At 30.0% G+C, this 13502-nt stretch overlaps 1 protein-coding gene across 1 annotated transcript in view; it reads left to right on the forward strand.

Moving 5' to 3' along the window:
• The window catches only part of NBEAL1 (neurobeachin like 1), a 172243-nt gene extending 167925 nt beyond the window's left edge, over positions 1 to 4318 (forward strand). The window contains exon 53 of the mRNA XM_019635618.1: positions 1435 to 4318. Coding sequence (XP_019491163.1) covers positions 1435 to 1536 — 102 coding nt within the window. The 3' untranslated portion in view covers positions 1537 to 4318. The remainder of the gene's footprint in view (positions 1 to 1434) is intronic.
• The last annotated feature ends 9184 nt before the right edge of the window (positions 4319 to 13502 follow it).

Below are 13502 nucleotides of genomic sequence, written 5' to 3' on the forward strand. Positions count from 1 at the left end.
CGGCCCTCAAGTGCCTTTTAAACTTGCCTGCCCTGCCCTCACTTTGAGTAATTTGTCAGTTTCTGATTTACTGAATTTTTAAAAATGAAATGACCATATGTGGACAGATTTTCTTTTAAAAATTGATTGGAAAAAAACATGTAGGCAGCTTCATTTCATAGGCCTCAATCAATGTTATGTTATTTTTACCCAATAAGTTTTTTGTTGTCATTGAAAGATTTATGTAGTCTACAACACATAGAATCTGAATTGGGTGTAGATTTTAAATGAAAGCAGTTTTTCAAATTTATTTTATATCTTTGGATGTATCAGCTGAATTATGGACCTACTTTAGTAAATCTAATTGAATACTTAGAGTCTTGCATAATTAAAATATAATTCTATACGGCAGTGTAGAAATTAAACATCAATTGTTAGGAAAATATTTCTATTTCAAGAGCTATATTTATATAAAAGATCAAAATCTTGATTAATGTGTATTATAAAAACATGTATCAGTATAAAACTGTACCAGTATACTGTCAGTATGTAATTCGTATTTATAAATCAGATGATAAAGTGATAATAGATTAATGGAAATATGTTTCTGGAAATTAAAATGCAAACTTAGCATGCCACAGTGTCTTTTTTAAGAGGCTTGTCTTATCACTCCAATAAATGTACCTAGAAAAGTAACTATTAAAAATGAGTGCCAGACAAATCATCATTTAAAAGTAGATTGCACTTGGGAAAGTAATTCCAACAAATCATATGGTTAGATTGAGAACTGCTTCCCCCATGGGATTTCTTTTTCCCTACCTCAAAGTGGAAGCATTTTTAGAGGGGTATTACTCACTGGTTGAATTAATATTTAATTAAGAATTGTTATATGCTGAGAAATGTGTTAGGTGGTACAAATTTAATGGTAGACAAAATGATATTCTTACCTTCAAAGAGCTTATACTATTCTTGTTTTCTAAATTACTTTTTATCATTCTATTGTTAAATATTATTTTTTGAAATTTTTATATTAAATATTTAAAAATTAATTTATTTTCATCCAAACATTATTTTACTTCTTATCCTTGTGATTGGCATTAATAGTATTGCATACAGGAGGAGAAAATCTGCAAACCTATGTGATGGCTTAGCTGGATCAAACATAATTTGAAAAGATTATTTTAATGAAGTGAAATATATTTGTTTTAATATATAAAGTAAGAGAGTCTAGTAATTTTGAAATACCTGGGACATTTAATTTAAAAAGTTACACATTGGCATTAGACCATTCTCAACTGAAAGACAATGTAGAAAAAAGCCTTTCTTTAATTTTTATTAATCAAGAATCATCAAAATGTTAATGATTCTGCTAATAAAACTATTGTTTGCATTCACAAAATTAATGTCTATCAATTTCATTTATTCCTTTTTTTTCCTTTCTTTTATTTTAAACAGATGCGTTCAGGTCAGCTTTCTCGAAAATTATGGGGATCTAGCAAACGACTCAACCAGATTTCATCTGGAGAAACTGAATATAATACTCAAGATTCCAAGTGATTGTTATTTCCATCTTTTGTCATAGGTAACTGAAACTTGATTTTTTACTTTGTCACTGTAACCACATCTCTCAACTATCTGAAATATTTCAGGGCTTTTATCTCTGAAAATCACTTTGGATTACCAAAATTTGATAGGATATGTGTATAAGGATGTAAGTTGTATTATTATTCACTTTAAAAATTTCTGGCTAACATTATTGAATCCAATCTTATTAACTAATTCTTGGCCTAACTAAGATGGATTTGAGAAAATGCATTTAATTAGATTTAGTGGTCTGTTCCTAATGACATTAGACCCATTTTTAAAAACAAACTTCTGAAAATGAAGAAGTTAGATTTAATATGCTTATTATTCTAAACAGCAATATTTAAGGTATTTCTAATAAAAGTACAAATAATAAGACAGTTGAGAGACATGGCTTTTAATACATTCTTTAGTTAATCATTTTCCTATGTACTGACCACCATATTAAAAAATACATCAATTTATTTGTGGAACTCCGATTGGAGGAAATATTTTAGAGGTATCTGTTGCATACTTGGATTTTCAAAACTCAATATAAAGTCCAAGTTTTCATAAGTTGAAAATAAGACTATTAAAACTGACACATCGTTTCATTCCACTACTACTTAGCACATTACTAATGAGAATTTATTGAAATGTATTATTATTCTTAAATAATAAAGGTTGAGTAGGAATAAAAGAAGGTAGAGATACATTTTGCAGATGTATTTTATTAGTAGTACAATTAAGGAAAAATGCTAATTATGATTTTGACAGCTGAGTTCTTTAAGTAGCATTTACAGCACAATTTATATCTGCAACATTCGAAATTTCTTGACTTTTTCTTTACTAAGCAAATACTATGTTTTCCCCAGGTAATTAGAAGACTTAGCAATGATATCCAAATATATTAGGATTTTATGTAGGACTTCCATGTGATTGATGAGTGAATTGAAAAGATATGTGTAACTCAAACTAGTCATTTAGATATAGTAATTTTTCAAAATAACACATTTCTATTTCATGTTATGTATAACTTTTAGAATTGCAATTTTATTATACATATAGCTAAATGTTACATTATAGTTTACTATTCAAGATTTTACAGTAAAATGCTGGTAGATTTATTTTGGAATTCAAAAGATTGTTAAACCTAGTGCTTTTTGTGGTCATCTTTTGAGTTAGGTCCTTAATCTGAGATTCCTTGGGCTTGGGGGAATTTATGAATCTCCTGAAACTGTGTGAAAATTTTGTGTGTTAACTGCATTTTTTTCAGGAATTAATTGTTGCATGACTTTCTTAAAGGGGTCTGTGATCAGAAGAAAAAAAAAGACTTTTCACACTAATAACTTCTTAAAATAATATTTTCTTTTTCATTCCACAAACGATAGATTTCCTTACATCCAATTATCATCTCAATTGAATCTTTGAGAAATTTTTGCTTTGCAATATTTCTCTCCTTGTTGCTTACAGTAGCTAGTACCCTTTTCTTTATAACCCTCCGAGTGAGTAAAAAATTTTATAACAAGTAAAGGATTCTGTTTAGGGAAGCTTTTTGAATAGATTTGTTCTATGTGAGTCAGGACTAATAAAAGGTTACTCTAGCAGAAGTTTCATCCCGATTGTTTAGCACAAGTAGGGGGAAGCTTGTTCACAATACAGTAGATATCCTACCTAGACTAGCAGTAGATATTCAGAGCAATGGAATTACACCTTATATTAGTTTGTCCAAAAAGTAAAAACCAAAAATGTAGAACTTTGAGGAAAATCTTTGAGAATACTAGCAACAGTCTAGAGGAATAGGCTAGTAGAACCATTGGCCGAATAATATATTCCTCATTTAAACAGTTTAGCCCACTGAATTAAAAATCACTAGATAAAATCAGTGGAAAGATATACTTGGGGGGAGTCTGGTATATTTAGATGTTATCCATAGAAATTATTTCTGTATTGTATAATGGGAGATATTAACATCATTAGAATGGAATAACAGGTGAACATTGGAATTAATGACTATAATATCTCAACTTGGCTATTATAAAGTCTTGTCTTTGCAGAACTTTTCATCTGCTTTTGTTTCTTAACACTGGTGATGATGGAAGTAAAAATCTCAGCATCCTGGTGATGAGAGATTTATGCGAAGATGATGATTTTACTTTTTAGAGAGTGAGGTTAAGTATGTATACGTAATGGTTGCACTCACTTAGAGACTAAAGAAGCTTTATAAGGCTTTTTTCAACTCTCCCCAATCAGTATTCTGTCATTACTTAGATAAAATTGGAGAAGATAAAATATATCATTGCATGAAAATTAGGAAAGTATATGAAAATGAAATTTGGCCAGTTGGTTTAAAATCTTTTAAGCTTGTGAAATTCATGTCAGCTATGAATAAGTTTCTATCAGTTTTCTTTAAGTCATAATGCTATTTTTAGGTTACACCCTTTTGTAGGAGAGAAAATGCCAAGTATTCATTTGTCATTAGCAAGGAATATCCATGAGACTTATTATTTTTTTTTCAATGTAAGGCATATAAAAATTATTCTTAAAGAACTGATGTTGAAAATCAGTTTTACGCTTCTGAAGGAATAAGTGTGCCCTCATATTTAATTAGAATTTAGATTTGAAATTTGAATTTTAATTTAAGATTTTTTATATTTTTCTTGAATAGGAATAGGCAGATAAATTTGTGAACTTGAATACCATATATTTCTTTAATGATAGACTCATGGCCTTCACATTTAAGTATATTTTATATTGTTACTACCAAAGAAATCACTAATGGAAAATTTTTAATTGAATTTGAAAAAGTTAGCTCCTTTTATATATTTATATTTATAAAATGAGTAGCATTGTCTTTATCACCTTTCCAAAGGAAAGATGCAAGTGCATGGACTATATTAAATAAAAATATCTTATAGTATGTAATATCATGGGGGCTGTGTGTGTGAAGGTTGATCTCTTCAACTATGTCACTGAACTTGTCTTCCATAAATAAGTTCTTAAACCTGTTTTTAGGATATAGTTTTTTACTGATTTAAGAGATGAAGTATGTTTTGTTTTGTTTTTCTAAATCTAACCTGTTGTTTTTCTTCATTAGCCAGACACATAGTTTGTCCCAATTACAGTTTCTCTCGACTGAAACTGTTCTTTCCCACTGACCAGTCTTAAATATTTTTATCACTCTCAACAAATATCTATTCTCAATATTCTTTTTACCTAATTCATTTCTTTATATACTTGACATTTGATTTGTTTTAAACTTGACCCCATGGAGAACATGTTTCTGGAGAGTTTTCCTGCATCAAGAGTCCTCATGGTGCTTTTTCTGATGACATTAGGCATCAGCAGTATATTGTTATCAGTCATAATTTCAATATTACTAAAATGCTGGCCACAACCTTACTTCTTTAATTTGAATCTAGCATTTTTTAGGCCAGTGTTTCTTAACTAAGATTGCAGATCAGACTTGTCCATGAAGCTTCATAAATATACAGAAGTTCCAGGCACTACTCTGGACTTTCTGAATCTCTTTACTTGATTGATATTCTTAGTATAAAATAAGTATGTCTCAGGATTATTATATTAAATCTTAAAATATTTTACTCTATAGAAATTAAATCCATTCATTTTTATAAATCAGATCTAATAATCACAGGCTTATTTGAAAATAGTTTTTAATCATTATCTTTGGAAATATTTTATCGAAAGTTTGGAATGCCCTCTTATCTTTGTATCGCACGCAATAGAAACAACCAAATTTCTTTTTGCATTATTATCACAAACCCTCTTCAGACCTTTCATGTTTGAAAATTGTAACTAATAGTTACCTTCAAAAAAGTGTTTGCTTTTATTAGTTCCTAGTGACTATCAGTGAATATTTGCGTATTTGAATTAGGTAACATTTTAAAGCATTAATAATAAGTATGAGTAACAAAATGCTATATTTGAAAAATAGAATTATATCTCTTGTAACCTTGAAGCTAGTAATCAATAGAATTTTTCTAATTAGAGGCATTGGATAAATTCCTTCCACTGCTAATGACTTTTCTAGGTATAGCCTCTGTATGGAAATAATCTTTAATTTTTCATACAAAAAGTCCTAGTATTATAGAAAATAAAGCATTAACATTTAAGATATTTAGGCCTGTATCAGAAACGATTCAATTTTCTACATTAAAAATATTAGTCCATCCCAGGTTATAGCAGATACGTGATTTTCTTCAGTATAAGAAACTTGTGTAAAAGTGGCCATATTATTAGATACTTTTCTGGCAGATTGCAGTAATTTTTCAGACGCATCTTCTTAGATTATCTCCCTGACAATTACCACATGTAGGTGTTTTCTGAACACATTGCAGGATTTGGACCTATGAAGCTAATGGCGTTAGTCAAAAATGAGATGTAACCGTATTTACTTTTATCTTAATGTCTACAATCTTATGAACTAAAAATTCAAAGGAAAATAACAAGTAGAGAGTCACTAATTCAACATTTGTTTTCCATGGTATAGTTTTAATATGTTTCCTTGGAAACATTTTGCAAATATTATCATAATAATAATAATAATAGCAGTTTCGTCACTGAAAGAATTACCCATTCAGTTTTCAAGCTGACTCTTAGTGGAGTTTTGGGTGTGTGTGTGTGTGTGTGTGTGTGTGTGTGTGTGTGTTTTCACTTATAATATGGCTGTCTCGTAATTTAGAATTTATAACTTTTTGAGTGTACAAAGTGATTAGCTATTTATAATACTGTTACAATGTAGTGTTGTAACTTGAGATTCAGAAAAAAAATTAGGAATTAGGTGAGATTGGAAAATAAAATTATATTTTATTGGTTAAAATATAAACTTTAAAAAAGAAGTCTTATTCCAATTGGACCTTTTAAAATTTTATTTTGGTAATAATATATTTCAACATGTATTAAAACTAGAGGTTTTCTGGTAGCCAGTGAACTAAGTAGTTAATGATAAATGCTATTTTTGATGTTCCTTCTCTTGGAAACTTTTCCCCAAGTTTTATAAGCAATGTGGTTTCAGATTTAGTGGGCATAACCTACAAATTCAACAAATACTACTCCTGCATTTTGAAGGAAAAGAAACTTATCTGTGGTAGACATATTATTTTGCTCCTCAGAGTGCTAAAATTATATTAATAAACACTTTAGATGGTGGTTCTGGTAAGGAGATATCAGTTGTCAGACTTAATGGAAAAGAATTTCAACCTCTTAATTTCTTCCATAGGGATTGAAGAGAATAATTTTATTATTTCCTTTGGGATTTTGATTGCATTTCATAGATAACCTTTAAATTATTTAATTATAATAGTTTCTATATTTCTTCCAAAATTATGACATAGTACAGTAGATCTTACTGTTAAAAATCTTGTACAATTTAGACATTTTTCTTATTGTTTTTTACTGCTTTCTGTTATTCAAAAGTACCATAACTAAATTTTTTTTGTGACTACTGTTTATTTTAGTTAGCTTTACAAAGGAAAAATTGTTAGAAAACCATATGGCTGGTCTGTTCTCTTCAGAAACTCCTAACAGGTATGGCTTTTCTCCCCCCAACTATTATGCTTTTAAAGACTTGGAAAAAAAAATTGCAAAAATTAATCAGAGATCTAGCCAGACAGTCATTTTCTATCAGACGCATTGCTATAGAAGTAAATCCATTAAGACAGAAAAATATCAAACAAACAATTTGTCTTTTATGTCAGTTTTTGTGGTACCCAGATTATATAGGAGCATTTCAGTGTTAACACAGAGGGTAATAGTGACATGGATGCATGTGTGTATGTGTGTGTGTGTATGTGTATGTATGTTTATATATATATATATATATATTTGCACATAGTCAATTCAGAGGATAGCTGAAAATTCGTAATTACGTATTAAAAAAATTGCAAATTGTGCTGCTACTTAAATATTTAATTCAAAAAGTTATGTAGTTATCATAAATGTTCCTTCTCATTTTTCCTATTGGAACTGACCGTGAAAAAGAATATTAAGCCTTATTTATATCTAATTATTGACTGTGCAGAACTGACTCAGTGAATATTTGTATGCCAAAAAAAAAGGGTTTTAAAGTTGAGAAAGTTTTAGACTCAATAAACATATGTAAATAATTTTGATTGGTATTCTCATTATAATGAAGTTACTGTTAATTTGGTGCAATACATTCTTCCCTTCCTCATCTTTTTAAAATTAAACGTATAAGTTGTATGTTTTGTTTTGTGACATTGAGTGCTATTTTAAAATTTTTCCAATGTGTGTATATGCGTTAATGTTTGATTAATTTCTGTATAGCATGATTGAAGATAATAATGGAAAATTTTGCACTTTTTTTAGTCCTTTGGAAATTTGTATCCTAATAGTTTTTAAGAATGTACATTTATTTTGTACATAATAAATTAGCTTTGTATATGGAAATGGGTTTGAAATAAATTTTTAAAATGTTACTTTCTTTAACTAATTTGTAATTCTCAATTCATAGATTCTGATTATATCTTGACCTTGGCTAAGTTATTGAGTAGGCAAAGAATTAAATACAATATTTGTTAAGCAGCAAATTGATCACTGCTTCTTTCTCATATCAGCAGAATTTTTTCTGTATTCCTATGTGCATAAGGTAAATGTTATGTTAATTGACCAGCTTTTGTCATATGTAATGACAGATATTAAGCCTTTCATTTTAAAGCCACCTCAGAAACATGATTACACTTTTTCCCTAGGAAATGACCATAAGCCAGAAATCTCCATTTGTAGTTAAACAATGCATTAGGTCAGGGTTTTTTTTTAACTTTTATTTCCTTTCATAATTAAAATATTTTATTCATCAACTTTTGACAGTCTAAATGATGACCTAATTCTTCTGTTTTTGTTAAGGTTTATAGAACTTAATCCATACTAAGACAGAACCCAAGCTTTTGTTCAGGTTCTTGCTAATACTTTTGTCTTCAAATCCGGAATAACAGGACAACAGTAATGAACATTAACTTTTTTCTAGCCTAGCCCCACATAAGCACTATTCTACACTTTAATTAAAGATACTTCACTAGAATTGGAAACTTCGTGCATTAATTGATGGGGTGAAATTGCTCAGGCACAGGATAATCCAAGCCAAGTGAGTTTCAGGCTTAATTAAGACTGTCTTGCTTTTGTGAAACAAGTCTAGTACCATACCAACCATTATATAAATGTAAATTTGTTTTACACAATAACTGGAGATTAAATTTTTTCACCATGTATCATTCATTTAGTGAGAATCTGAGATTAAACATTTTTTTAAAACTTTTTGTGAATTTGTTTTACTAATTTTTAACTTTTCATTACCGAACTTAGAATGACTTAGCCCGTCTATTCAATTCTTCTAAAACTCTTTACCTACATAGTGTTTGGTGTATTTTCTAAAGTTGTATCCATTTAATTGTAACTTTGCAGAGATTGAAAGAGTTAGGGGAAGACTATGGAAAAATTGTGAATTTGCATTATTCATTCTAGTGATACAAAATTCTTTTTGAAAGTAGCTGCCTTCTTACATTATTCAACTTCAACTTACAGCCCAAATCCTTTAATAAATCATGGGTTTTCAGAAGAAAATAGTGTGCAAGTCGTTCAGATGCGTCTGATAAGATGATTAAAGAGAAGGTGAAGATGAATTTAATTCAGTCTAGAACAATAATACTTTCAGAATCCTATTTAAGTATCTTTTGTCAGAATACTTTCAAGAAACATCACAGAGGCATTTACAAATGGGAAAACACATGAGAACTTGCTTACATGAGAACTTGAACACAGTGTCAAAGAGGTTGAAAAAGAACATTGATAGCCTAAAAAACAATGTTTATCAAATTTTACATCAGAAAGGGAATATGCAGATCATCTGGAACTTTTATTTGCGGTATAACAATTTGAGGAACTTTTATTTGGGAGAACCATCTAAATATATTAAAATTGAAAATCATTTTAATCTGAACTGTTGTGTTGTATGCAAATATTAAGATTTTCCCATATTGATTAAATGAGTAGTGATTATATTAATTAATGGCATTATTAATTCGAGCCACAGTCATGCAGAGAGATTTATGCAAACTTTCTCAGAATGGTATTACCTTGATGAACTTGTCGTGGTTCAGGATCTGTCCCCAATAGTGTCTAAAAGATAAGCTAGGTAAATCTCATTAGCACAAGTTCATAAGAGAGTGACTATGTAAATTACAATGTAAATGTACTACTTTATAATGCAGTATATTAATTTCCAGTGCTCATTCTTTCTGAAGACAACCTTCATTTTATTTCTCACAGTTGCCTTATATACCATCAACAGAACCTAGTGTACTAAGGCCACTACTACTTTTTAAGTATGCTGAAACAACAAAATATAATATAAATTTTTATCTGTGGTCAACAGTATTGGGCAAGATTTTGAGATATTATGTATCTCTAATAGACAGAATGTGATATAGTGGAAAGGTGTGCACCTAGAACAAAAGATCTGGATTCAAGTTATATTTCTATTATCCATTAGCTTGTGACTTGGAATAAAACAAGCTACTAATATCTGGTTCCAGTTACTTCATCTGTAAAATAGCAATGTTAATAATAGCTTAGGGATCAAATGTAATAATGTTAAAGGATCAGAGGTGAGAATGCATTGTAATAAATAATTATAGTTACACATTAATGAAAGTAGGACAATTGGCATATCATTGATTGTAGGGAATCCAGATCATAGCTATGTTTAAATATTGGGTAATAAGTATGGAGTGCCTTCATAAAAATGGCCTGAAAGGTTAATAATAAATTATAAATTATTAAACAGGTGAATATACAATACATATTATGTTAAGCAGCAGAGATTGTAAGATAAAGAGGCTAATCTTATTCTAGGAACTCAGTCCTTAGATAATCTTTTACAATAGTGAAATCTATGCATCCCTGGCAAGGGGTAATCTTTTAATAAGAGAGGCAAAATGAGTTTCTTTGAAGTGGATAGCTGATAACCTAAATCTAATTATCTTTACTATGAAGCATTTAGCTGTGATATAATATTGATCATAACATTAGATACCTTGTCTTGTTTCCCTTTAAGGTACATCATTGCATTTAAAATATAGTGCTAGGTGGCTACTAGACTAATCCGGGGGATCACTGTATAAATTATATAAATGTCTAACCTCTATCCTGTACACCTGAAACTAATATAAAATAATATTGAATGTCAACTGTAACTGAAAAAAAAAGTATTTTTTAAATGCTGTAAAACAAAAAATAAATAAGTGATTTTTTTACATTTCTCTTGCTGCTGTACATTACCTCAAATTTAGTGGCTTAAAACAGCATGAATGTACTCTTACAATCTGGAGGTCAGAAATTCAAAATGTTTCACTGGGGTAAAGTCAAGATGTCAACAAGGCTGACTTCTTCTGGAGGCTCTGGGGAAAATCTGTTTCCCTATCTTTTTCAGCTTCTAGTGGTTGCCTGTGTTCTTTAGCTTATAAACACTTACTCCATCTTCAAAGCATATCACTTTAATTTCTGCTTCCATCGTCCAATTGCCTTCTATGCCTCTTGACTCTTCCCTGTGTCCCTCTTACTAGGTTTATTTTGATTATATTGGGCCCACATTGATAATCCCAGTTTATCTCTCTATCTTAAGATCCTTAGCTTAATCACTATCGGTAACATTCACAAAATCCAGGGATTATGATATGGGCATGTTAGGGTGCCATTCAGCCTAACACAGTAACGAACATGAAAAACCAATAATACATACCAGTTATGCATTCTTTTCCCTTCTGCTACCTAAGCCAAATTATTCCTTTACCAAATGATACAACTAGTTTAACTTTGCAATTAGTATTCACAAATCTTATGCAGTAAAAATTATATGGAGGTTTGAAATGAGAATGTGTGTCATTTATGAAACATGCTGCTTTTAGCTAGTAAGCTAATCAGCATGAAAAGGTGTTTGTTAAAGGAAAATATGAGTTCTATCAATATCTAAAAATTTAATTTGTAGTATTTTAAAAGAAATAGTTTACATTTTTGGAATCTGTAATTGAAGTAGGTAAAATAGTGATCAACTAGAACGAGTCTTTAATATTTATCGTTTACACAGATCTTAGAAAAGATACACTTTAGGGTAAGGGTAACAGATTGAATATAAGTACTGTATTTAGTTTTGCTCCATATTAAAATTCTATCTGAACAACAGTGAAGACAACATACAAGGACAAAAGCATAAACCTACAAGGACAAAGAAGATAGAGAATATAAGCAATAAAATTTTGGAAGGTGGAAAATTAATGAATGGTAAAGCGGATGCAAAATGGGTGACTCTAGATTTACAGGGTGCTTAAGATAATGTAAGTTACCTATATTCAAATCTCTCTTCATGTCTTCCAAAAAACCATACAGATAAACAAGAACAATTAACCTAAAAAATTTCATGCCTTCAAAATATCTACAAGACAGATAATTCTACAAACTTCAAATTACTTGGAAATATAAAAAACAAATTCCAGCAGAGCTATCTCTTAAGTTTTTACAGTAAGCCTTTGTAGAGAGCAAGGAGAGTCCAGAAAAATTGAGAATAGGTGAATAGAGGACCTAAGAAGAACTTAAAAAAAAAAAAAAGACTCCCAGGTACAGAAAGCCCATCCTAAGTACAAAACTATAGAAAAAGAGTTTGGGCGGATCGGCGTACTGTACACCAAAAAAAAAAAAAAAGGACTTAGTATGTAGCATTTGATAGAACACTCTCAGAAGGCATTGCTGCTTGAGAAGAGTATAACAATGCAGTCACTTTGGAGACTGCATGGAGGAGAAAAACAAAAAAGGGGAAATTTTGGATTCTGCAGGAAATAGAGAAACAAAAATATTGAAAGGGATGTAATCTTACCCCTCACCCTCACTGTAAAACAAAAACTACAGTCCATTATGAGTAAAGACACAAAAATCCTTAAGAGAATATTAGATCAATTGTAGCAATGTGTAAAAAGGATAATGCATCATGCCCATGGTTCATCCCATGAATTTAAGATTAGGTTAACAAAAATCAATGCATGTGATTCACCATATTAACAGAAAACCCATATAGTCATCTCAATAGATGCAGGCAAATCAATTGACAAAAAGTCATCTGTTTAAGATAAAAAATTCCCAGCAAACTAAAAATAGAAGGGAACTTCCTTAATGTAATCAAGGGTATTTATGAAAAACCTATAGCTAACATAATATTTAATAGTAAAAGACTAAACTATTTCTTCCTAAGATCAGGAACAAGGCAAGAATACCTATTCTCACTACTCCTATTCAAATTGACTGTAGGTCCTAGCTAGTGCAATAAGGCAAGAAACAAAAAGCATACATATTGGAAAGGAAACAGCACCGTATCCTTTTTTGAAGTTAATGTGATGCCTATATAGAAAACCCTAAGATATCTAAATATACACACACACACACACACTAACTACTACTACTACTACTACTACTACTACTACTACTACTACTACTACTACTAGAACTAATGATCCTAGTGAAGTCACAGGACACAAGGTCAGTACACAAAAAAAGAGATTATATTACTATATACTAGTAGTGGAAACTTGAAATTCCAAACAATATAACTTACAATAGCATTAAAAAGTATGAAATACTTAGGAGTAAATGTAATAAAATATTTGCAGGACATGTATATTGAAAACTACAAAATATTGTTGAGAAAAATTGAAAACCTAAATAAATGGAGATTTCAAGAAATTGAAAAGCTGATTCTAAATTTTATGTGGAAATGCAAAAAACCCAGAGTAGCCAAAACAATTTGAAAAAAAAAAAAAGTTGAAAGGCTTACACTCTGATTTCAAGATTTAATATAGAGCTACAGTAATCCAGACATTATATTACTAGCATAAGGATAGACATGTAGATCAATGGAAGAAAATAGAAGCCCTTTAGAT

The sequence above is a fragment of the Hipposideros armiger genome, unplaced genomic scaffold (genome assembly GCF_001890085.2).
Source record: "Hipposideros armiger isolate ML-2016 unplaced genomic scaffold, ASM189008v1 scaffold_23, whole genome shotgun sequence".
Taxonomy (NCBI): Eukaryota; Metazoa; Chordata; class Mammalia; order Chiroptera; family Hipposideridae; genus Hipposideros; species Hipposideros armiger.